The following is a 24796-nucleotide window of genomic DNA, read 5'->3' on the forward strand; positions in this document are numbered from 1 at the left end:
AGACCAAATGTACCGTTACAAACTGTCACGGTGGGGAAACCTGCAGTCGGCTGAGACTGAAGAAGTCACCTGGATGAGTGACGAAACGTTTCTCCCACTGAAAACGTCCAGATGAGCAGACTCAACCTTTTGGGATTGTTAGAGGGTAAGATGCAGGGCGCACCATTTAAAGACTCACCAGTCTATCACAGATATGCATTAGTATTCAAAAATCAAAGTGTTTAATTTATACACTGTGGCATGGGGCTGATTCTCAGTCATTTGTGTGCAGCATACAGAATGCATGTTATTTGCATTTACATTGCAAAACGTTCTGATTACCTTAATGACTCTTCTGTCAGCTGCTCAGCTTAACTATTCAGGATCTGACTTCACAAAGCCACGCATGCTGTTTATCAATCATCAGTTCCCCTTAGTGGTCTGCTGAAAGGTGCCAGCTCTACTTAAAGACTAAATACATGAAAAAACACTAAATAAGGTCAAATATTACGTGAAATAAAACCTGCCATATAAACTGACTCAAATCAGATCTCTTTAACTCAAAAGCTTCTTCAAAATGAATCTTCTACAAGATTTTTTGTCAATATTTTTTAAAACAAACAAACAAAAACTGTGTCATTATATGAAAGTCAGACAAAAACATAATTAAACTCGTCAGTTTACTCTCAAAACAGAGGTTTTGAGTCAAAACAGGAACAAGATGTGGTTCGCTTCTTTTTACAGAAGTTTGCCTCACTTGCTAAACACCACAATGAGCTGTAGATGGAGCCATTGTTCTTTGCACAATCAGTGAAAATGATTCGTATTAGTTCTGTCATGTTTTGATTCAGGCCATCAGGGATTAACTGACAAGCTTGAAATAACAAACAGACTTCATGCAGTTTAAATAGCTCAGGGCCGCACCATGAAAGCCAGCTGAAGAGAGGCCAAAGCTCAAAAAGAAACTTTTCCTATTTTTGCAGCGAATCGTTGGAAAGAATGTTGAGAGGTGAAGGGGCTGATGGGCTCCATTTCATTCAAATTAATAACAGAAATCCTCTAAATATAGACTCTAGTTTCAAAGCAGAATCCATGTGTTCAATAAACTCCCATCATGTTCCCAATTACTTTAACTGTTTCATCTTTCTGTGCTAAGGTCAAGGGTCGACTCACCACAGTAGCCTGACACCTACCTACATTCCAACAGTCCATTTTGCTTAGGAAGTTTCCTAACTGACAGACCTGGAATTATCTGTGTGGTGGCCATAATCAAAGCTCTTCCAATTCTCCAAATTTGTTTGAAGATTTGAAGAACTGGAACAGGAAATGACAATAAACCCCCTTTAAACTGGAAACAGGAAAGGAAAGGGGGCTTCAGTGCTTCCTTTATTGCTTCCTTATCATAGGATACACTGGACCATCCTGGGTCCACTGGGAGGAAAAAACATCCCGTCTAATAAGTCATCGTGATGGACCATCCAACCAATTATGAAAACAATCGACATAATAAACAAAGCAGATGATGGAAATGTTCACTGTAACTGCACGTTCATCCAAAACGTCCTGATAGATTTAACAACAGTTTGTTAAACTCACAGCTGAACTTGTTGTAATAAGAGCTGAAGAACACCATGTGAGCTCAAGATTATGATCTACATTAATGTTAATGTTCCGTATATTCAGCTTTCACCAGCAATGTCCTTGTTTTTAAGATTCATTCTTACTTGAGGTCAGCTGGGATAAGTGACGGACTGAGGGAATTTTACGGCAGTCAGGGAGGAGGAACTACTTTTGATCAACAACAGTAAAATACAAGAAAACAAGATGGATCTAATTTATATGCTATGGGACAGATTTACTAAGTGAGGAAATTTATTTTCATGTCACAATTGCAGGATGATCTAACAATGCACTGTGATTTATATACAACGAGGCAGCTGGTTCACTTCAGTAAAAACCAGCATTCTGCTGAGATTCAGTGGCTCAAAAATCCAGTGTGAGCTCAAGTTTCACACTCTAAATGTCATGGTCCTGCGACCATGACTCAGTGACTTTATGTTTATGTACTTATTGTTATTACTTTCATTATTATTCATGGCTGTTTTGGGATGGTTCGTGTTTGGGATTTTAGACACTGGGTTCTGGGTTTGTGCTCCCTCTGTTGGTCCCTGGTGTTAGTGTTCCCCTGTCTCGTCAGGTTAATCAGGTCCAGCTGTTTCCCCCATCTGTGTGTGATTTCCCAGTGTCTCTTTGTGTATTTATAGCGTGTGATTTCCTCTGCTCCTCGTCGCGTCGTCTGTGTTCCTACCTGTGTTCATCCTCTGTGTTACCCTGCGTACTCTGCATCTACCCTGTGAAATCCTCTGCGTGCTCTCCCTGCTGTTCTCCCTTCGTGTTCAGGTTTGCCACTCCTTTGTGTAGTTTCACCCAGTTTAGTTCATCCGTAGTTCTGTTTTGCCATCTCCTCTTTATGTTTGTTATTATCAATAAATCACCCTCACACCTGAATGAGTGCTGCGCTTTGAGTCCTCCTTCCACTCTCCACACGGCCGCTGCCCCGGACCGTGACAGTACGACGCGACCACAACATGGACCCAGCAGCGCTTAATCCATCCAGGGAACTACGGGAAAATCTCATCGATGCCACACAGGAGCTGATCGACCTGTGGCTGGAAAGCCCGGGTGGCACGTCCCAGCGCGCTGTAGAGAGGCGGCTACAGCGTCTGGTGACCGGTCTCCCATGGCTTCTGGGCTCGCTTTGTTCGTGGGAGCGGGAGTTCCTCCTTCTGGACCTCGGTCTTCACCCCCCGTCTGCTTTTACTTCCGAGCAGTCCGAGGCGGTGAGCGAGCGACATGTTCTGGCTTCCCCAGATTCCGAGACTCTGTTTTCTGGGGCTATCCAGAGCGGGATGGGAGACTGTTCGGATCGCTTACCCACCTTCGTGGTAACGGACCCTTCGCAAGTGGGCGTGTACAGATCCTCTGTGAAACTGAGAGACTGTTTCTCTGCCGCTCCTTCTGAGCCAGGACTCTATCACCATTCTCCGGCTCAGTTCTGTGTCCAGCCACAAGCTTCCCAGTCTGTAGCTCAACCATTAGCCTCCCTTAAGCCACAATTTTCACACTGTTTTTCCACCGCCGTTTCTGAGCAGGGAGACAAACTGTTACATTACGGACCTGTTCCTCAACAGCTGGCAACATTAGTGACTGTTACTCACTCCGGGGCTTCCCCAGAGGCGGGGTTGCTGCCCTCAGCTTACTCTGGACCCCTGGTGGCCAAGATGCCAGCTGTGAACTGCACCGGGCTGTCACTGCCTGAGCAGGGTCAGTGCTCTGCGCAGCTGCAGCCCTCCGTATGTGTGCCAGAGGCCCACGTGCCTACTGGTTTTGTTTCACATGTGCCAGAGGCCCACGTGCCTGCTTGTTTTGTTTCACATGTGCCAGAGGCCCACGTGCCTGCTTGTTTTGTTTCATGTGTGCCAGAGGCCCACGTGCCTACTGGCTTTGTTTCATGTGTGCCGGGGGCCCCGGTGCCCACTGGTTCTGCAGCTGTTTTCGCTGGGGGGCCCGAGGAGCCCGTCCAGTCTCCCGCTTCGCCTGCTGGGGGGCCCGAGGAGCCCGTCCAGCCTCCTGTTTCGCCTGCTGGGGGGCCCGAGGAGCCCGTCCAGCCTCCTGTTTCGCCTGCTGGGGGGCCCGAGGAGCCCGTCCAGCTTCCTGCTTCGCCTGCTGGGGGGCCCGAGGATCCCGTCCGGCCACCTGTGGCTGCTTCTCCACCTGTGGCTGCAGCGCCGCCTCCCGCAGTATCATCACCTGCAGCGCTACCACCTGCTACTGCCACGCCTCAGCCTGAAGCTTCAGCCTCGCCTGGTTCTGGTCCAGCTTCATCCTCACCTGGCCCAGCTTCAGCTTCAGCGTCTGCTTCGCCTAGCCCAGCTTCAGCTACAGCTTCATCCACGCCTGGCCCGGCTTCATCCACGCCTGGCCCGGCTTCATCCACGCCTGGCCCGGCTTCATCCTCGCCTGATTCTGGTCCAGCTTCATCCTCACCTGGCCCAGCTTCAGCTACAGCGTCAGCTTCGCCTGGCCCAGCTTCAGCTGCAGCTTCTTCATCGCCTGGCCCGGTTTCATCCTCGCCTGGCCCGGTTTCATCCTCGCCTGGCCCGTTTTCATCCACGCCTGGCCCGTTTTCATCCACGCCTGGCCCGTTTTCATCCACGCCTGGCCCGGTTTCATCTTCGCCTGGCCCGGTTTCATCTTCATCTTCGTCTGGTCCGGCTTCATCTTCATCTTCGTCTGGTCCATCATCAGCATCATCAGCATCGTCTGGTCCAGCCTTTGTGTCTGCATCATCGTCTGGTCCAGCCTTTGTGTCTGCATCATCATCTCCGCCTGCTGCGGTCCCGGCTTCCGTGCCCTCAGCCTCGCCTGGCCCAGCCTCGTTTGGGTCTGGAGCTAAACGGCCGTTTTCTGGACCGCTGGCTAGGCTACTGGCCGAGCGCCGTCGCCTGACTGGCCGCCGTTGCCTTCCGCACGGCCGGCCCCCGGACCGCCATCGCCTGAGTGGCCGCCGTTGCCTTCCGCACGGCCGGCCCCCGGACCGCCATCGCCTGTGTGGCCGCCGCTGCCTTCCGCACGGCCGGCCTCCTGAACTCTTTACGCGCCGCCGTTGCCTTCCGCACGGCCGGCCTCCTGAACTCTTTACGCGCCGCCGTTGCCTTCCGCACGGCCGGCCTCCTGAACTCTTTACGCGCCGCCGTTGCCTTCCGCACGGCCGGCCTCCTGAACTCTTTACGCGCCGCCGCTGCCTTCTTCGTGGACGGCCTCCTGAACTGTGCTTTGGACTCTGCTCCCCTGTGGGTTTTGTGTTCATCTTTGTTTTGGGACTCTGGGGCCTCCGTCCGTGGTCGTGGTCCGGTCCCTCCGTCCTGGGCCCCCTGCCGCCCGCCCGGATCTGGTGGTGTGTTTCTGTGGCTGTCGGGGGCCAGCCCTTGAGGGGGGGGTACTGTCATGGTCCTGCGACCATGACTCGGTGACTTTATGTTTATGTACTTATTGTTATTACTTTCATTATTATTCATGGCTGTTTTGGGATGGTTCGTGTTTGGGATTTTAGACACTGGGTTCTGGGTTTGTGCTCCCTCTGTTGGTCCCTGGTGTTAGTGTTCCCCTGTCTCGTCAGGTTAATCAGGTCCAGCTGTTTCCCCCATCTGTGTGTGATTTCCCAGTGTCTCTTTGTGTATTTATAGCGTGTGATTTCCTCTGCTCCTCGTCGCGTCGTCTGTGTTCCTACCTGTGTTCATCCTCTGTGTTACCCTGCGTACTCTGCATCTACCCTGTGAAATCCTCTGCGTGCTCTCCCTGCTGTTCTCCCTTCGTGTTCAGGTTTGCCACTCCTTTGTGTAGTTTCACCCAGTTTAGTTCATCCGTAGTTCTGTTTTGCCATCTCCTCTTTATGTTTGTTATTATCAATAAATCACCCTCACACCTGAATGAGTGCTGCGCTTTGAGTCCTCCTTCCACTCTCCACACGGCCGCTGCCCCGGACCGTGACACTAAAAACAGCGAGGGAAAATAAATAAATCAATATACTTTTAATATAAGAAATATCTCTTATGATAGAAATCACTAAGCACCGGTGCAGAGGGTTCTGAGGATTAGGAGTCAGGTGGAGCTCAGGGTTTATCTAGAGGAGAGCTGCATTATTACAAACTATTCAACCATATAAACCTGAACTCTGTGTGGAACGGCTGAGCTGTACAATGTGCAGAAGAACTGATGGCACATGCAGTCCTTGCTGTCTCTCACAGTGGTGTCCAGAAAACCATGAAATCCTGGTCTTATTAGAGAGGACGTCCATGCTGCTTCAGAAAGTGTAGCTGGACGGATAAGCTACATAAAAATTCTTAGGCATGGAAACAGACGCAGAACTGCAGTCTTACATAGTTCTCTCAACTATTTCCTCCAGCTTCAGCCAAAGATTTGATCAATTTATCTTTATTTAACGTTTAGTTAAAACAACTGTGCTTGACTTGTGCCACGATATGCGGAGGCAGATTGTTTGGATTCTTTTTACGTGAGGACCCAAATGCAAACATGACAGACAGGGGGGGCCTGGAATAGTCACGAGGAGGGGAACATGGGAACTAAATGTTGGAAAACTCAGACATGAGGATCAAACGCACAGAGGGGCACAGAGGACAAAGACACAAGGGGAACATAAAAAACAAATAACTGAACTGATCATAAGTAAACTCAGAGACGTAATAAGAATGAACTCAGAACTAACCAGTGAAAATAATAATAATACATAGCAGATACCAAAACATCATGTGACGTTATGCACCGTAGAGGCTGAAATACCCTGTGAAGTCGAGGCACACAACTGATGATGTGTTCCGATGGTAAAGCTTCTGGGCTGCTTTCTCACAGCAGCCGTCCCTCGAGACTTTCTCCATTTGAAGCAATGCATCATCGGGGACTGTAACATCCAGTCCTTTTATACTTCTAAACTAAGACTAAAGTTACTGGATTAGACACACTTAAACTTTGTCAGGATGGCGCTATGTTGAGCTCTACTGCTATTATGAGGAACCAAATTTATGAAAAGTCTGTGAAAAAATAACCTACCATTATACTTCCATCAGACCAGGACACCCAATAGCACAAGGGTAAGTATTCAAAGGAAATTGAAAACACTGAAGAACCATGTTAGCTTCTCTTAATTGGCTCCCAGGATAGAATTTCAAATCTTTCTATTTATATACAAAGTGTTTAATGACCAACCTCACACAGTGTGTGTGGTACAATGGTCCAACAGTACAGACACTGGTGCTGTTAACGTGCTTTGAGTAAAAAAATGTTTCTAAGTTTATTCACTGACTTGTTGAAGTTGATGAGCCAGATGGTGACCTCAGCAGGTGCCGCCTGGTCCCAGTGGATGGTGTAGCCTTTGGCCAGGGTGACCACTGGCTGGAACTGCTGGTAATCTTTCCGCTTGTCCAGGGCGCCTTCAAGTGTTAGGGGTCGATCAGGGTATTCATCCCTCACTATCTGCATGTTAAGGTTGGCAGGGTTTCGTGTTTGAACATAGATCTGAAAAAAAAAGAAAAGAATGCATTGCATATAATAATATATAAAATCATAGAAGTACCTGATTTAGTAGAAGTATCACGTTTTAGTTATTCAATTAGTATAGCCACTCTGACTTCACTCTGTGACAATCCTTTCTCTTCCAACCACTTTGTTCACTCTATACATGTTCGGTGCTCTGTATTGTAAACCCGACACCCTCATTGTGGCGTCTCTACTTTACAATATAAAGTGCTGTGAGGTGACTGTTGTGAATTGGTACAGGTCACTATGTTTGTTCATACACTGAATACCTGTACATGATGCACACAGATATGGATCCAGATTCAACACTAGCCTCTAATTCACTTTGAAAGATGGGAAGTCATGACTATGGATGCATTGGTTCACTTTGCTTGTGCTACTGCAATATAGGTGTCAGCTAATTGAATCACATTTACTTAAAATGCCCAGAAGCGTGAGGTTGACGCTTGTGCAGCTGGTTGGTTCGATTTAATATGAAGGAGATGAAGTTGACCTTGGTGGTGTGCAGTGGCATGAGTCACTAGTTGTTGTTGCTATGATGAGCCCCCCAGGAAAGATACCACACCAAGACATCAGGCACACACCCACTGAAGTAATACATGTATTTGAATCCTGGCTAAGAACTGAAGTGCCTCTGGTTTAGTGACTAATGACAACCTTTCTAAAACAGGTTGTCATTAGTCACTAAAAAGGGAGAAAGGTGCTAGAGTGTGGTCATGGTGCATTTTAGTGTAAGAAGGTCTGTCCTTGTGATTTTGTGTCCCACTGGGTTTGACTGCCACCAGTCAACTGTCCAGCTGTCGAAGCTCCTGCTCCTCGTTGGTCCGGGCTGGTGGCTGGTGTACATTCCCTTCTGGGCCCAGTTTAATGTAAGGGTAAAGCTTTCTGTGGCTTGGCTTCTTTTTTTACACAATGAGGTTGCTGGCGTTATGTCCAACCCATGTGCAGTTTGGGAGGTTTGTCAGTTTAAGTACTATGTTTCCTTTAACCTAGGTGGCCTGCCTAACATGACCTCCCACCTAGGCTAAAGAAAACATTTTACATTGGACTGTCCTTTTTCTAGCCAGAAGGTTATTGAACTCCTTTACATTTGGGGCATTGGTGTGAACCAGGAAGTATATGCATGCTAGTGGGCCCTGTTTGGAACACCTTTTGGCCTCCAACATGCTCCAGGATCCCAGATTTTCTGCCTGTGCATACAAAGCGGGAGGTGATGGAATCGCTGAGGAGGCTGAATGACAAGTGAGGTCAACTTATGCCCTTCACTCTTTTTCAGCTAGCATTTAATTATAATTAATTATAATTATGAGAAGTCAACACCTGACTATTTGTGTTGTGGAGTATAAACAAATACAGCTTTGCACACAAAGACTGTTTGTGATCGAGGCTCATTGTGAGGGAATGCAAAATCCATTGTGTATTTGTTGGCTTTATTGCACAAAGAAGCAGACATTTCCCAAAACATATTCAGAACATCAGAAAATAACTGGTGTTAAGAAGGACTTGAAACAGCACTTTATTCTTATCCCTTCTGACTCTTTTTTTTCAAGAGTTTTCAGATACCCCAACAAACAAGTTTCATGGGCTGATATAAATGAAAATGCACACAATCAAGCAGAAATGACATTTGTGTTTGTGAAGACTGATATATGAAGATGAATGAATGAGGAATCGGGTGTGACACCTGCTGACCCACCTGTGCATAGTGCCCACTGCAGATAGCACCCTTCCAGTCAGGCACATCAATGCAGTCAGGGTGACGAAGCAGCCAGTTGTCTTCTTTAACCAGGAAAGCTCCGGGATACTCACTGACCGATCCATCAATATCATGGAAGATGGTCGTCTTGTCCCCGTCCATCTGCATTTTACTGAACCAGGGACCCGGCTCCCCAAAAAATACCCGAGATGTAATCTATAAGAGAGGGATGCATTAGTCTAGAGCCATTTACTGTGGCTTTCTGTGGTGCTACGCATCATTCACATTCAATATTCCAAATGTGTTCAGTGTTTCTTTATTTTCAACATTTAAAACATGGCTCTATATTTGAATATATTTGACATTTAGCTGAGAAATATCCAGAATTATTCAGTCGATCTGATAATCTACAAAAGTGTAACATACAGGACAATGGAACTGGAATACAGTTTTCAAATAACAAGAGTATTTTAAAATGCTTTTGTGTAAAGCTACAGTTGTCGGTTTTTCTTCCAAATGAAGCAAAGATTCAAGTTTGTAAAAACGTGTTAAACCAGTGTCTCTGGTTTTGTGTATTTCACACAGAAGTGGACTCACAGGTACATGGTCAAAGGTGATGTTGGTGACATTATTGTTGGGGCAGCTCTGCCACGAGTTGTTGAGCCTGAAGCCAAAGGCGCTGGTGTGCCTTCCGTTTAGTGCCGTGTATTTCCTAAATGTACAGTTCTGTACATTGATCGGCCCATCGTAGATCTGCATGCCTCGGATTGGAAAATCACTGCTCAAACACAGATGCACAAACGTCGTCATTGATGTTTGGCTCTACATACACGGGAACAGAAGCTTCAGAAAGTCACTGAACTGAAAAGAGACGCGCAACTACAGCACAATGTGTTTCTTTGAGACAAGCCTTCAAGGAGCTATAAAGGCAAGTTTTATTTTCATGTGCAGCAAAATGCATGGCTGTATGACACATGTAGTCAACATCATCAAAGATGTTGTGTGTTAGCTAACTACAAGAGAAAGTACTACACAAAAATAAAGAGTAACCAGCATGTCAGCAAGTCTTTGGTGAAACATGTTATTAACTGGCTCTGTGGGAGAACTTTAATCAGAACGTACTCTTTTGTTATACTAATTCTTGTTGTGTAGATTTTTTGAGGACGTTCTGTTATTAAATTGCATTTAAAAAGGATGCATCAAGTACACATTTTGATGAAAAAAAATGTCCACAAATGACTCCCCGCTGTGGGTGTCACTAAAAAGCTTTTCTTTACAGCAGCTCTCAAGAAGTGGTCAGCAATGCAGAACATGAGAGCGCAATAGTGTCAGAGAATGTTAGTCTGAACTGCAGATTAAGGCAGAAGTGGTTTCAATTATATTCATTTTTCCAATAAAGGGATCTCTAATAATACCACTGGTGAGAAGTTCTTTTTGTACACTGCCCAGTTGGCCAGAGCACGGGACTGATTTCTGAGCATACAAATCTGGCTCTCACACATGCCAGCCTCGATCAAACTGTTATTTGACACAGACTAAAAAAGTGCAGTCAAATAAGGTGTTAACTGCAATGGCCACACATACTTTGTTTTTGCAAAACAGGTTCTTATGAACCGAGTAGTTCCAGAGTCATTACTGACGCAGAAAAACTAGTCCATGCATTTGTTACTTTGAGTCTGGACTACTGCAAATTTTTATGATCCCTATAATTATCATGCAGTTAAAAGCTACCTGGAAAGCATTCAAATGCTGCTGCAATGGTACTGACTAGAATTACAAAGAGAGACCACTTTCTCCCACATTAGTTTCTTGTGATTGGTTCCCTGTTAAATAGAAACATGGAATTAAAATACTTTTCAGAAATAAAGTCTTAAATGACACGGTTCCATCTTGAAGACCTCATATGTTAGTATGATTTTAATACAGCATTATGCTCTGTGGGTGAAGGCTGAAGTCCTCAAAGTAAACACGGGAGGCTATCAGGACTTGCTCACGAGGAAATAGCTCCTTTTGGGTTCAGAAGACCGACAGACTCAAGTTTTCTCTCTCCCATAGTTTGTGTTTTTCCTCATTTGTCTTTACTCCTTCTTTTGTCTCGTCTTTTCCCTTCCCCTCCGCCCAGTCATAGCAGAAGGCTGCCTGGACCTGCTTCTGTACTCTCTTCTTGTTAAAAGGGAGTTCTTCCTCCCCACTGTCACCAAGTGCTTCATAAATGGTGTCATAATACAATTTGAAAAACATTGTAAAAAATACAGTTGTGACCTTGTAATAAATAAAACTGATGTGAACAGAATATTATAAGCATAGTGACGTAAATCAACCTTACCACGACATAGTGACAGTGTAAACATAAAAAACCACAATATCTGTGTTTTTAAAGCAATTATTAAATGTACATTTTGCTTTTCAAACAGAGGTTTTTTTTATCAGTTGCTAAGAGTAAAAAAAACTAAAAATAAAACTTCTGAAACACCACTATTGAGAAGAGAGTTTGTGAGCTTAAAAACAAAAATAAAATTAGCTGTAATCACCACTTACATGCCACGTGGCAGGGTCCTGTCAGTAAGGTCAGGACCCCCAGGGCCCCAAATCCTCTTGTCTGGGAAAGGCATACCACGATTGTCACTTTCACCCACAAAAAGTGAATTCTTCACCTGCTGATGAGAGCCGTCATCTTCTGGAAATGTGCCTCCACTGCACACAGACATTGTGAGTAAAGTCATGTAGTTAAAATCTGTTTTCTGTTGTTGATTATGTAAAGCTTAAACATCCAAGGCCCTGAAAATATACAATACAACATGCCAAAGCTAAAAAACAATGGAAAAGCACATCACTGTGATTTAAATGCGTGTCAGAAGCTACACACTAACATCTTGGTTACACTCTGCTATTATAATTGCAGAGTTTATGCATCGGTTATTAAGCAATCCTTGTGCAGCACAGTAAGAATATATGAGTTGGTTCACAAAAGATAAAAAGAATAGTTGTTATTTATAACAAATTAAAATGTAACAGTGTGTGCTTTTCCAAACATTTTAGCTTAGCTGCTATATACAAGCTAACCGGCAACCAAGGTAACATGTAGCAATATGTTCACCAGAAACAGAAGAAATCATTTGCAAGCAGCGTCTCTCAAGGGCACCTGCCTATCTAACATCTGCCTGTAGTTGTGGTCAGAAGTTTACATACACTCATGTCAGGGTCATTTTAGGATTTCTGGTTTGAATTGTTCCTTTTCAAGGGTTGAATGATCATAGAGCTGGATTCTAAGTATAGTCCACAAATTTCCAACATGGCTGATGTTGGGGATTTGGGAAGGCCTTAATGTTAGCCTGCTTTATCCACTCCAAAACCAGTTTTGATGTATATTTAAAATCACTTTCCTGTTGAGCTTAAAAATGCTGAATTTGGAGCAGAAGCATCTCTCTTGGTCAGCACCCTCTCAGTCCATGGCAATGTAAACGTGCTTCACTGTAGACAGTGACGATAGTGTTCCTGCAGTTTCCAGCTCATTGCGAGCTTGAGCCCTTTTGGTTCCTGGGTTGTTCCTGAACATCCAAACCGATTTCCTCTCGTCTCTGGGTGACAGTTTGGGTCTTCTTACAGAGCCAGGCAAAGTTTTCACACATTGACACAACTGTACTCGTGTGCAGTTATTTGAACTGATGATCTCAGAATCTGCAGTTGCTTAGAAATGGCTCCAAGAGAACTTTTCAATCAAACTTCTGTTGAGCTCTTAGACTTTCCTATTGTCCTGGGAAGAGAAACTACCAGCTGTTGTCAATCATATTCACTAACCAGGAGTTAATAAGCCTTGTAAACTTAAAAGACATTGTAGAACTTCAGCACGACTTGTTAGTTCCCAAATCCACACACGACTGTGTGGATTTGGGAACATCAAAATTCAATTCAAACTTATGCACCCAATTCTTGGTGTTGTTTTTAAGTCATTAATGTATGCTACACCCTTGAAATAGAAAAGTTCAGAGACATAATTAAAAGCCTAAAATTACCCTGACATTCATGCCCATGATGCGTGCATGTAAACTTCTCACCACAGCTGTGAGTTATATAACAACAGGAAATTCTGGTATCCATTAACCCTTTAAGACCTACCAAGTCCACCAGAGCTTATATTATATTTTTACATGCTGTAGTGCCATTTTTGGGAGCATTTCAAGTTGCCATCAATACAACTGTTATAGCCCAGATTTTAATAATATGTCTGCATTAAGTGCATAGCAATTACATAAATTGCAAAAAAGTGCAATAAACTATAACAAAATTTAAAATCATTTTTGTTTTTTTTAACATATATTTCTAGTTAGAGAAATTTAAGAGGTTTATCCCTCAAAACTGTAAATACAAAAAAGTTGCACAAAATAGTTTCCTACCACAGGAAATTTATTTTGAGTGTCTTCATAGTTTTATTTTTGAAATACACCAATTTTTAAACACTGCAGGAAAAACGAAAATAAATATAATAGTGCAAATTTGCAAAAAAACAGCATGTGCATCAAAATGTTTCTGTATTAAACATGGAGTTTCTTTTTAGGTTATATTTAAGTCTCCCTAAAAAGCTGATTCTGTTCATCTGGACGTAGTGTTTCCAGTGGGAGAAACGTTTCATCACTCAGCCGAGTCGCTTCTTCACTTTCAGCTGACTGCAGGCTTGGTCAATGGTCAATTTATGTGAAAAGTCTGAGGAGGGGGCCTAACGACACATCTTTCACCATCATACAATGCTGTGATTGCAACCATTCCCCAAATCTCTGTGAATGGTACTAAGGTGGTGGTTTTCACATCTTAAGTTGTTTTCAATAAATTGCATGCTCAAAAAAAAAGTTTTTGTCCTTTGTGTCTGTGTGTGTGTGTGTGTGTGTGTGTGTGTGTGGGGGGGGGCACAAACACTGATTTAGTATGGATAGAAGGCTGAGCCTTAGGTATTTGCAAATTTAGGTATTAGGTTAGTATTGATAATGTCTCCTGTCAGGAGAAAACGTTTTGTCAATTCTTGCCATCACACTCCTAAGCTACTTCTCACTCTGCATCAGAGCACGCCTTTTCTAACAGGATCCTGAGGAGACTCCATATAAGGCATTTTCCAATTAGGCAGAGAGAGAGAGAGAAAGTGAGCAGGAGAACAATAAACGCATACAACAGCCCTTTTATTTCTAACATGATTTAATAAAGGGGGAGTCTTACCTTGCTAAAGTGAGGCCAATGCCATTATCAGCAAATCTACCGAAAAAAGGAATATTATCATTAGAAGCACAGAAACACAGGAACAATGTGATGTTCCCATGGATACACACACACACACACACACACACACACACACACACACACACACACACACACACACACACACACTAAGAGACTAAAGCAGATAGCAAGTTATTGTTAGATGGGAATGAACGTGCAGAAAAAACACTTGCTTTGTTCGACATGCATCACTTTCAGTGACATTCACTTGCACTAGAAGTTGATCAACTTTACTTATTCACTTGTTTATTTTACTTGGGTGACAAGTAAAATAAACAAGTAAAATCACTCAGTGTGTGTATCACTCACTGGCAGTCATCTAACCACACATCCCCTCCTCTCAGCCAAGCTCCATGGTACTGGTTCTTATAGGCAGTGAAGTGATGGATGAGAGCTGGGACTCTAGGTTTGAACGGGTCAGAATCCTGATGGGGGCCATACCTAAACAACAGAAGGACATACAGTGCTAATATTTAACAATATTTTTCAAGGCTGCAAAGGAGCAATTTATATAAACTGTAATGTTGTAGCTTTTTAAATGGTCATTCATCCATCCATCCATTTTCTTTTGCTTATCTGGGGCCAGGTTGCTTGGGCAGCAGCCACAGCATTGAAGCCCAGACGTCCCTCTCCCTAGCCACCTCCAACATCTTATCTGGGGGAACACTGAGGTATTCCCAGGCCAGTTGAGAAATACAGTTTCTCCAACGTGTCCTGCGTCTGCCCTGGGGCCTCCTCCTGGTGGGACATGCCCAGAAGACCGAACTCAGGAGGCGCCCAAGATGCATCTATGTGGAGGAGTAGCTCGTGACCATAGGTGAGGGTAGGGACATCGATCTGGTAAATCGAGAGCTTCGTTTAAATACTCAGCTCTCTCTTCACCATGACAGACCAGTGCAGCGCCCGCATCACTGCAGTTGCAGCAACAATCCGTCCGTCCGCTCCCCTGTCTCCGCACTTGTGAACAAGACACTGAGACACTTAAACTCCTCCACTTGGGGCAGCAACTTGTTCCTGCTAAGGAACATGGCTTCAGTCTTGGAAGTGTTAATTCTCATTACCATTGCTTTACACTCAGATGCGAACCACTCTAATGTGAGCAGGAGGCCTCCACCTGGTGAAACCAGAAGAACCACATCATCTGCAAAAAGCTGAGACAACAGTCTGAGACCACCAAAGTGGAAGCCTTCTGCCACTTGACTACACCCTCTGTCATCACTGAATCGAAAAAATTCTAAAAATTATGCTCAGAATCGCTGACAAAGGGCAGTCCCGGCATGGTCAACACCCACTGGGAATTAGTCAGCCTTATTGCCGTCGATGTGGACCAAGCTCTCGCAGTGCTTGTTCAAGGACTGAACGCTCATAGCAGCCCCATACTCCCAAAGCACCTCACACAGAATACCCAGAGGGATGTGGTCAAATATCCAAGTCCACAAATCACATGTAGACCAGTTAGGCCTACTCCCACCCACCATCAAATATTCTTGAGAAGATAAAGAGCTGGTCCAGTGTTTCATGACCAGGATGAAAAGTGTATTGTTCCTCCTGCATCCAAGCTTCGACTAATGGTAAGAGTCTTATTTCTAGCACCTTGGCGAAGACTTTGCCGGGGAGGATGAGGAGTGTGATCATCTTACAGTTGGAGCACACTCTCCGGTCCTACTTCTTCAACATGGAAACAACCACCCCAGTCTGCCAATCCAGAGGCACTGTCCAAGATCTCTATGTGACAGATCTCACCCCCAGTGATGGATGAGTCATCCCACATGAGTCTCCAGGTGGAGCAACCTCGAGAACCCCACCTATGGACTCCAAGAATGCTGGGTAATTTAAACTATCATTTGGCACATAATTTTAATCCACAAGAGTAAAAGAGCAGTTCAACAAACGGGATGGTAAGTAGTAAACGGACTGGTTCTTATACAGTGCTTTTCTATCTGAGCACTCAAAGCACTTTACACAACTTGTACATTCACCCATTTGCACAAGCACTTTTTTCTAAGTGCTTCCTGTCCAATAATCACATGCATTCATCGGAGAGCAACATGGGGTTAGTATCTTGCCCAAGGCATTTGGCATGCAGACTGGAGCAGACTGGGATCAAACCAGTCTTTGAGTAAATTAATAATTTTTAATTTTATTTATTTATTTTTACCAGATAGCCATATGTGTGCGACTAGTATCTTTTATTACTTGACAGCATCTTTATCTTATTAATGATTAATAACACAAAAACCTTCATTGCACTGACAGATCTACACTTTCTTTCTCCAGTAAAAAGTTTTTCTGCCCATTTAATTGGCCTGTGCACTGACAATATGAAAAAGAGCACACCCAGTGCTCACGAAAACATTAACAGGAAATGTCATCATTACAGACTAAACTCATCACACTGAATCACACTGGGTGGGATGTGATTTCTCATGCAGGGTGTTTGTTACAGGGTCTGACCTGGCTCCTATCAGAGACAGGAAGGGTCTCTTGTCCTTGTTGTCTGCCTGGGTCGTCTTAACTCCATTATCAAGGATCATTCCAGCCTAAAATAAAAAGACAACAGAAATTGTGAGTTTGTTTGCCCTGTATGTAGAATTTTTAAAAAGACATGGACTTTATTTATTTATGCGAGAGGTAAAGCCGTGTGCTTGGAGAGCAGATCGCTGTGTTCAAGGATTAGTCAAAGATTATCACCATTATGAGACGAAACACATGAAGGAATCCAAGAACCCGACTGATGCAGAGCAGGAATAGACTTGAGACTAGCAAAAGGGCTTTTTCACAAAGTTTACACATCCAGGGACAGAGCAGTCAAGACCAACTTTGTGATTTCCCACAACATTACAAAAACCAATAAGCCTTTGACTGATTTAGAGTTTATCAAAGAGTATTTGGTGGTGCTCTAACACGCCTTGAAAAAAATGAAGGATTTGAAAACGCCCCTCTCCAGGTAAACCAAGATGGACTGTGGGCATTATGGGAAATCTGGAGCTTCAGTTTAAAAACAAAGAGGACAGTTTTCATGTTTTCCTACTTAGTCAAGGACCAGAGCAGCATGGTTACTCATCTTTATACAAAAGAGGTACCAGCAGAACTTTAAGTCGATGTTACAGTTGGATTTTTATTTGTCTCTCAAAGGGGAGAAGTTTCCACACATGAGCAGACATGTGAAGATGTTGGCTCTCTTTGGAGCTACCTTTATAAGCGAACAAGCATTCTCAGGGGTGAAGTTTAACAAATCCAGGTGCAGATTCTGTGTCAGTGACGATGTCCACTGTCTCATGCATTTCCGCCTCAGATGAACGTGACTTTAATCTGCTTGTTCAAGCCCAAAACAGACCAGATTTCTCTCAGTGAAAAAGAAAAAAGAACTTAAAAACTGCAGATAAGTAAAAAAGCAACAGCACTTAGTATAACAGTTCTACATCTTTAAAATATTGCAAAAACAGTTTTAGAAATATTGATTAAACAGTGATAAAATGCTGGTACTACACCTATTTCACATTTTCCATAATTGTAATATCAACTCTTACCAGTAGCAGTTTATAAAGAGATCAAATTAATATTGAGAAGAATTGACAGGCCCCCTGGGTAAATTAATTGGTTTAGCGCTGATTTAACAAATGGTTTGTGGTTAATTTTGCATGTAACTCTTGTCATTATTTGGAAAAATGTCAAAAGTATAATAAATAAAAATATATATACTGTCAACAAGTTTCCAACTGAAGGTACAATTTTTATTCAGCAAATGAATTTTGAGTTGAAACCACTACCTTCGTCCTGTTTCCCTCCCTTAGCTGCAGGAGAAATGCATGAATGTTATGAAACATTTTTATTGGCTTCTTCAAGCAATAAATCAGGCTCAGTAGCAGAAGACTTCTTCTTTGCACCCTTTTCCAGACACATGTTGAGCAGCCCAGCATCAGGTCGTAATTCGCAGTAAACCAGCAACAGCTGCTAGCTCGTATAATCCCTTTTAGTAAAAACTCTGTTAACTCTTTTGGCCCCAACATATTTCATAGGTTTTTTAAAAAGCTGACCATTAACTTGACCTGCATTACTTTCCGTGGCATTTAATAATTGTAGATGTCAGGTGGCAGTGAAAACCCAAATGTTCCAAAAACCTGTGTTGGATCTAAAAGGGAGTCTATAGGGATTCCCTTTCTAACCTTAAGGAACTGCAGGTTCTGGAACATTTGTGTTTTCGTTAAAACGCTCGACTTTATAGTAGAGTTAAAATATTTTATAGCATGCTACAAAAAACACTTTAGTCTTTCATTTCAACATCTTTTCTTGTCTTCGTTTGTTCCTAGCTGACAGTCGACAGGGGAGGTCGTCAACGAAGCGAATACGTTGCCGTGGGTGCCGTAGGGTTTCCATCTTGGTCAGCGATCCACTTCCCGGCCTTGCGATCTTTGGCCTTGACCTTTGCTTGCTCCAGGGTTAGATGTCGTTTTTTAAGATCGTCATCAATTTGCTTGATCCAAGTCTTCTTGGATGCTTGATTCTTCAGCGGGCGGAGAGGTGATGCAGCAGAAGTCGATATCGGAGGCGATGGTTGCTCATGCAACAGACGTGTCCAAACCAGATTGCAGTCGTTTCTTCTGGATCAGCTCTTCCATCGAGGGTTGCTGGTGACATTGACTACGTTTTGTGCTGTTGGTAAGATGGTCGAGGAGGGACACTCTGATAACCTGATGCAAACAGTGGAAGACCTCAAACTTGTTGAGGTCGTGCTTGAGGATAGCAACTGCATAGTAAGTGACAACTCTGGGTTGTAATCAGTCTTAACTTAGAAGTGTGCCTGCTGTGGCTGACAGGCAGCTGTAGCCTGCAGCTGTGTGCTGGGTCTGCCCACGTTTGTGTACTTGTTTCCTTTTGGAACAGTTTTCATTATTAACTCCTTTCTTAGCTTACTTCTTAGTTATACAGGTTTGTTAGCATCAGGATGATAAGTCTTAGCTCCTCAACATGCCACTGACTACATCCATATTTTTTATACACTCCAACGTGTCTAAAATGGTAAATGGCCTGTATTTATAGCGCTTTACTAGTCCCTAAGGACCCCAAAGTGCTTTACATATCCTGTCACACACACATTCACACACTGGTGATGGCAGCTACATTGTAGCCACAGCCACCCTGGGGCGCACTGACAGAGGCGAGGGGAGGCTGCCGGACACTGGCGCCACCGGGCCCTCTGACCACCACCAGTAGGCAACGGGTGAAGTGTCTTGCCCAAGGACACAACGACCGAGACTGTCCGAGCCGGGGCTCGAACCAGCAACCTTCCGATTACAAGGCGAACTCCCAACTCTTGAGCCACGATCGCCCCGTTAAAATATAATAAAACATCTCTTCCTGTTAATCAAGCCACTTGTATACCAGTGTCACCAGTGTCACTAGACTGCTCTTCATAAATTCTGCTAACCTTACCATGACATCATGTAAATTTAGTGAGCAGCAGCAAATTGGGGATATACATGTGAGGGGCACAGAGATAAAAATCAATCAATAAATAAATGAAATCAATTTTACTTTATAAATTGTTTTAGACATTACATACAGGAAGAAAATAGGGATGAAGACTATAGAGTGAGAGCCGGGCTTTGAGTGTCATATTATCTCAAACAGTGACAAAGGTTTCTGTTGGACTGAAAAAGGTGACAGGCCTTTAGGTGAAGTGAGGTGTTATTTATAATTCCTTCTGTTTTATAACACTAGTTTATCAAGTTTCAAGGTGAAGCCTCAGCTGACTGATTCCTGTTTGCTTTGCTGAAGTAACATTACACTGTTAACACTGTTGAGACTTGCTTTTGGTTGGCATGCATCTGTCTCTGCTGATATAAGACCAGTCATCATCACAGTCATGCCCCTAAAGCCTGAAAAGAGCTGCAGATTTTCAAATCAATCACCATAGATTTAGGAGGCAAGTAAAACTATGAAAAAATACAGTTACAGAGAACTGGGAAACATTTAAATAAAGGATAAATACACTGCATGAAATGTTCCCGTATCTCACTTAACGAAGCTTTAAATCCAATCATCTGATAAGAAACATTTATTGAAACTTTCCTAAATCAAGCAAAGAATAACCCTACATGCTTCCCAATTTCTAATCCAGCCTTCTGTAGCATTTTCTTAAATAAAATAAAAAGTATCACAACAATAAAAGTATCCTAATGGCAGTGTGCTGCTTCTAAACAAAGACACTGCCATTGTGTTGCTGTTGAACACTCAACCAGCAGCCCTGAAACAACCTTTTCTCTCACACCAACCTCACATGATTTATGCTCCTGTTAGGATGATCCAAATTAAAAGTGCAGAAGGGAACGAGAGAGTGAGATGGAACAGGAAAGAAATCACTGTAGGGCTTGAGAAAGTAAGGCAATAACAACAGCGCTTCCCTTTCAGTGGTGCCTCATAAATCTCTCTCTGCTCCAGCTGTGCTGTGTTAGGAGCCACAGGTAACTCCAAACTCGGTCCTATCTCACCACCAATCTCATTCCACTCATCTGGCTTGCTTTCCTCCGTTTCTGTTATCTTGACTTTTTCCAACTATCTCTCTTTTTTTCTAACAGTTTGACCATTTCTCAGTTCTTGCACAAAAGTGTGTTCACACTATCACTGTGACTAAGTTACCGGTCGCTGCAGATGGCCCCGCCCCTCTCTGAGCCTGGTTCTGCTGGAGGTTTCTTCCTGTTAAAAGGGAGTTTTTCCTTCCCACTGTTGCCAGAGTGCTTGCTCATAGGGGGTCATATGATTGTGGGGTTTTCTCTGTATGTATTATTGTACGGTCTACCTTACAATATAAAGCGCCTCGAGGCGACTGATGTTGTGATTTGATGCTGTGTAAATAAAATTGAATTGAAGTGGGGACCACTGTATAACCATCAGTATCTTTGCTGGCTTTGTGGAAAAATGGATCCAATCCAATTCCACCATTTAAGGGAGGACAGGCCATCAGCACTGATGATGACGGCACTTTTAACATTAAGTGTTCATGTTTGGTGAGCTGTGAATTTAGCATTATCTGTGATATTCTTAGGGACTGTATTCTTTGAAATGTTCTACACGCACTTGTAAATGACAAGTGAAAGAAAATATTGCAAAGTAAGTTAACTATATACTATATGACAATTAAAACTCTGGAACTCTGGTCTGTCCTGAAAGAACTGGCTTACTGAGACTGCTTTCTGGGTCACAGGCAGGAGGATGGAGGAGTAGAAACAAATGAAGCTGACATTTGTATAGGATCAGCAATTTTCTTTCTTTAGTCTGATGTTCTTTATTATTCACCACATAAAACGTTACATCAAGTAGGCCCACAAAACACTGTTAAAGCTAGGGTAGGTATAAGTCCTAAGCCCAAAGCTCTTCTCCACTCTTACTTTGAAACACCAAATAAAATAAGCCTGTGCATGTGTCACAGGTTTGATTCAGAGGTGAGTGGGAGTTTGTCATTGTTTGTTTTTTTTACCATGGTGGAGTCTTAAGTAAGAAAACATTTTTCATAAATGGATTGGTTCTTATATAGTGGTTTTCTACTCTACTGGAGCACTCAAAGCACTTCCCATTCATACAAACAAGCTTTCTTCTATGCTTACTATCTAACATTTACACACATTTGTAGTCTGATTGATGCATTGGAGAGTAACATGGCCTGGCCTGTATTTATATAGCGCTTTTCTAGTCCCTAAGGACCCCAACCAGTCATCCACACACAGGTGATGGCAGCTACATTGTAGCCACAGCCACCCTGGGGCGCACTGACAGAGGCGAGGCTGCCGGACACTGGCGCCACCGGGCCCTCTGACCACCACCAGTAGGCAACGGGTGACGTGTCTTGCCCAAGGACACAACGACCGAGACTGTCCAAGCCGGGGCTCGAACCGGCAACCTTCCGATTACAAGGCGAACTCCCAACTCGTGAGCCACGATCACACCGTGGGGTTAGTATCTTGCCCAAAGATATTTGGCATGCAGACTAAAGCAGCTGGGGATCAAACTGCCAACTTTCTGATGACCTGCTGTATGTTTGACCATAATTAGCTACCCTGAACAATTCGGAACAAACGAATGAACAACAGTGTTTTCACACTTAGTGTAAATTACTGAGAGAGGTCTAACAAAAAAAGCTGATGTGTTGTTTGCTAGATTCAACTTTCAGTATACTTGTCGGGCAAAAACAAAATCCATGTTGCTACAAATTTTGGGGGGACAGGGTTTTGTATGATAAGGGATGCAAATTGATTCCAATATCGATATCACTTATTCGTTTAATTCTCTATTGATTGTCATTGCGAAACCAATGAGAGCTATTGGCTCTGCTTTGATAATCAAACACCAAATGAGTCAAATGAAGAACACCTCATTTCAATTATCTGGATGGGTGAGGCCATAGGTTTTGCAAAACTGTGTATTTGGATTGTGAAGTGAACCATTTAAATACATAATAGTGGGAGTAAACAAAATAATCATCCAAGCAATCAGATCACCTGAAATCAGTGTCATGGTGCTGGGTCGTTGACCCAGTGTTTTGTGTTTGGCATTATGTTTATTATTATTAGCTCATCTGATGTTTAATTTCTTCATGGTTATCTTTATTAGTATGTAGGTTTCATTCTCAGGGTTTCCAGTTCTGGGTTTATTTCCTGTGTCGTTCTCCTGGTGCTTTGTTCGTGTCCCTGACTTTGTCTTTAAAGGTCTGTGTCTGTTATCACTGTGTCAGCTTGTGTCTTCCTGTCGTCTTGTGAATTAGGATCAGCTGTGCTTCCCTCCTGTGTGTCATTACCTGATTACCTTGTGTGTGTGTATATAGTTGGTGTCGGTCTGTCTGTGTAACTGTGTATTTCCGTGTCTCTTTTCCTGACATTCTCCGTGCCGTTTTCCCGTGTTTGTATGATTTCAGGTTTGTTCTCTAGTTTTCCTCAGTTTAGGTTATCGCTTAATTTTGTCCTCACTTCTGTTCATTGTCACTCACTGTAAATAAACTCACTCGCATCACCGCCGTTGTCTGATACTTTGGTCCTCCTTCACAACACCACACGACTGCTGCCCCAGCCGTGACACACAGTTGGTTTCTACTTTCCCCTTTTTTAATATTGGTTATAATCTTATTGTAGACTGATGAACACTTACGTCTTTAAGAATCCTTTTATAGATTTTATCCTTTCCCAGATTTGTGGAAGTTGTTGTGATAGAGGCATGGTTTACATGGTCATGGAAAGAAAAGACTTTGCCAGTACCCAGTAACTTCAACCTTATCTCCAAGCAGAAGACTGAACTTCTTTTCGTTAGCTCACTTCCTGCTTGCTCTTTCCAACAGTAAATAACTGATTACTTAATGTGTTGAACAAGTAGAGACAAATTCCAACTTTTTATTCATTTTTTAGTCAAATTCCCTATCACAGCTTTCTTTATCTCCCCACAGCAGTTCATCCTCAGACTCACCCTGAAGTTGGAATGGGCTCTGTTGTTGGTGAACTGGCCCATAGGTGTGTGCTCTGTATATCCAGGCGAGTATGACCCATTTGAGGGGCCTGTCGCCATATGGTGGAAAAGGAACCAGAAGCCTGTTTCCTGAGGGTTTACACACAAATAGACATGTAGTTACAAACAGAGCTATTAGGATAAAATGTTTTAGTTTAGAGTAACTACTTTATCTGTAAAACAAAAACTATCTGTATTTCTGTTCATACACAAACATGTGCAGACTCCTATACATAAACATAACCACAGAATCAGTTTTGCACTTTGCATGTCAGCCTCTGTTTTGCTATTGTTCTTTACAAGTGTGTAAATGAGAAAAGTTCTTATACTGGTGAGGATAATTGACACTTCCTCCCAATGGATCCTGGTGAAATCCTCAAAGTAAGATCATAATTGGCACTCTATCATAGTGAAAGTATGGCAGGGCGTCTGTTGTCTGCTTGTTCCAGACGGTGATAGAAGTATACAGCCATTAATCTGACCTGGCAATGTGGTAATGAGAAAGAGCTCCACCTGGAGAAACAGGGGATATAGGAGGGGTGGGGAAGGGTTGAGAGATGAGAAAGTGACAACTCACCTCCGAGCCTGCAGCCGCACAGTTGATGAGGTTGTTATTAGGGTTGGCAATCCAGAACGTGGAAGTTGCACTATAGAAGAAGATTGTTGTAAAAGAAAAAAAATGTTGGATTTCACACAAATAGTTTAAATCAGTAATGCAGAGGAGAAGAAGGAGAGAAAATAGCTTCTAAATTGTCAGAGTGTCGTATGTGCAAAAATGGACATAATTTACGTCTATGTCTGGATCTGAAATCAGTCCTGCAGGGTGCTAGAACAAGAAGGAAACTCTACACGAGTAAGGACGTATGTTCTGTTCCCAAAATGAGGGAAACTGTCCAAATGTCACTACTGTCATGGTCCCTGTGCCTCACCAGCTGATTCTGTATTAGGCAACATGTGCTCTCTCTCTCCCCCCTGCCGGGGCGATGCTCATTATGGGCTCCCGCCCCTGGCCCACGCACCTGCTGCCTATCGGGATGATCACAAGGCCGATTTAAGACAGCAGCACTGTGTCACTCGTCGCTGGATCGTTGAGTTATCAGCGTCAGTCGCTCAGTAGATTGTAAATAAGGATCTGTGAGTTCGTTCCGTCTGTTCGCCTCTAACTATAATCTCTGTGTACAGATCTATCCCGGACCTTTCCCTGCCTGTCTGTCATCCCGTGGACGAGTGAGTGGATGGTGTTTCCCCAGTGTG

At 43.5% G+C, this 24796-nt stretch overlaps 1 protein-coding gene across 1 annotated transcript in view; it reads right to left on the reverse strand.

Annotated features, from left to right (window-relative positions):
- Positions 1-24796, reverse strand: part of cemip (cell migration inducing hyaluronidase 1) — a 105413-nt gene that overhangs the window by 13958 nt on the left and 66659 nt on the right. Inside the window, exons 14-22 of the mRNA XM_085358853.1 lie at positions 24120-24189; positions 23504-23632; positions 16508-16593; positions 14363-14494; positions 13994-14029; positions 11327-11482; positions 9386-9566; positions 8789-9004; positions 6860-7071 (exon numbers count right to left, since the gene is read on the reverse strand). Of these exons, the coding sequence (XP_085214979.1) occupies positions 6860-7071; positions 8789-9004; positions 9386-9566; positions 11327-11482; positions 13994-14029; positions 14363-14494; positions 16508-16593; positions 23504-23632; positions 24120-24189 (1218 nt within the window). The remainder of the gene's footprint in view (positions 1-6859; positions 7072-8788; positions 9005-9385; positions 9567-11326; positions 11483-13993; positions 14030-14362; positions 14495-16507; positions 16594-23503; positions 23633-24119; positions 24190-24796) is intronic.

The sequence above is a fragment of the Diplotaxodon limnothrissa genome, linkage group LG1 (assembly GCF_057381915.1).
Source record: "Diplotaxodon limnothrissa isolate DT_005_m linkage group LG1, D_limnothrissa_male_GT1.1, whole genome shotgun sequence".
NCBI lineage: Eukaryota > Metazoa > Chordata > Actinopteri > Cichliformes > Cichlidae > Diplotaxodon > Diplotaxodon limnothrissa.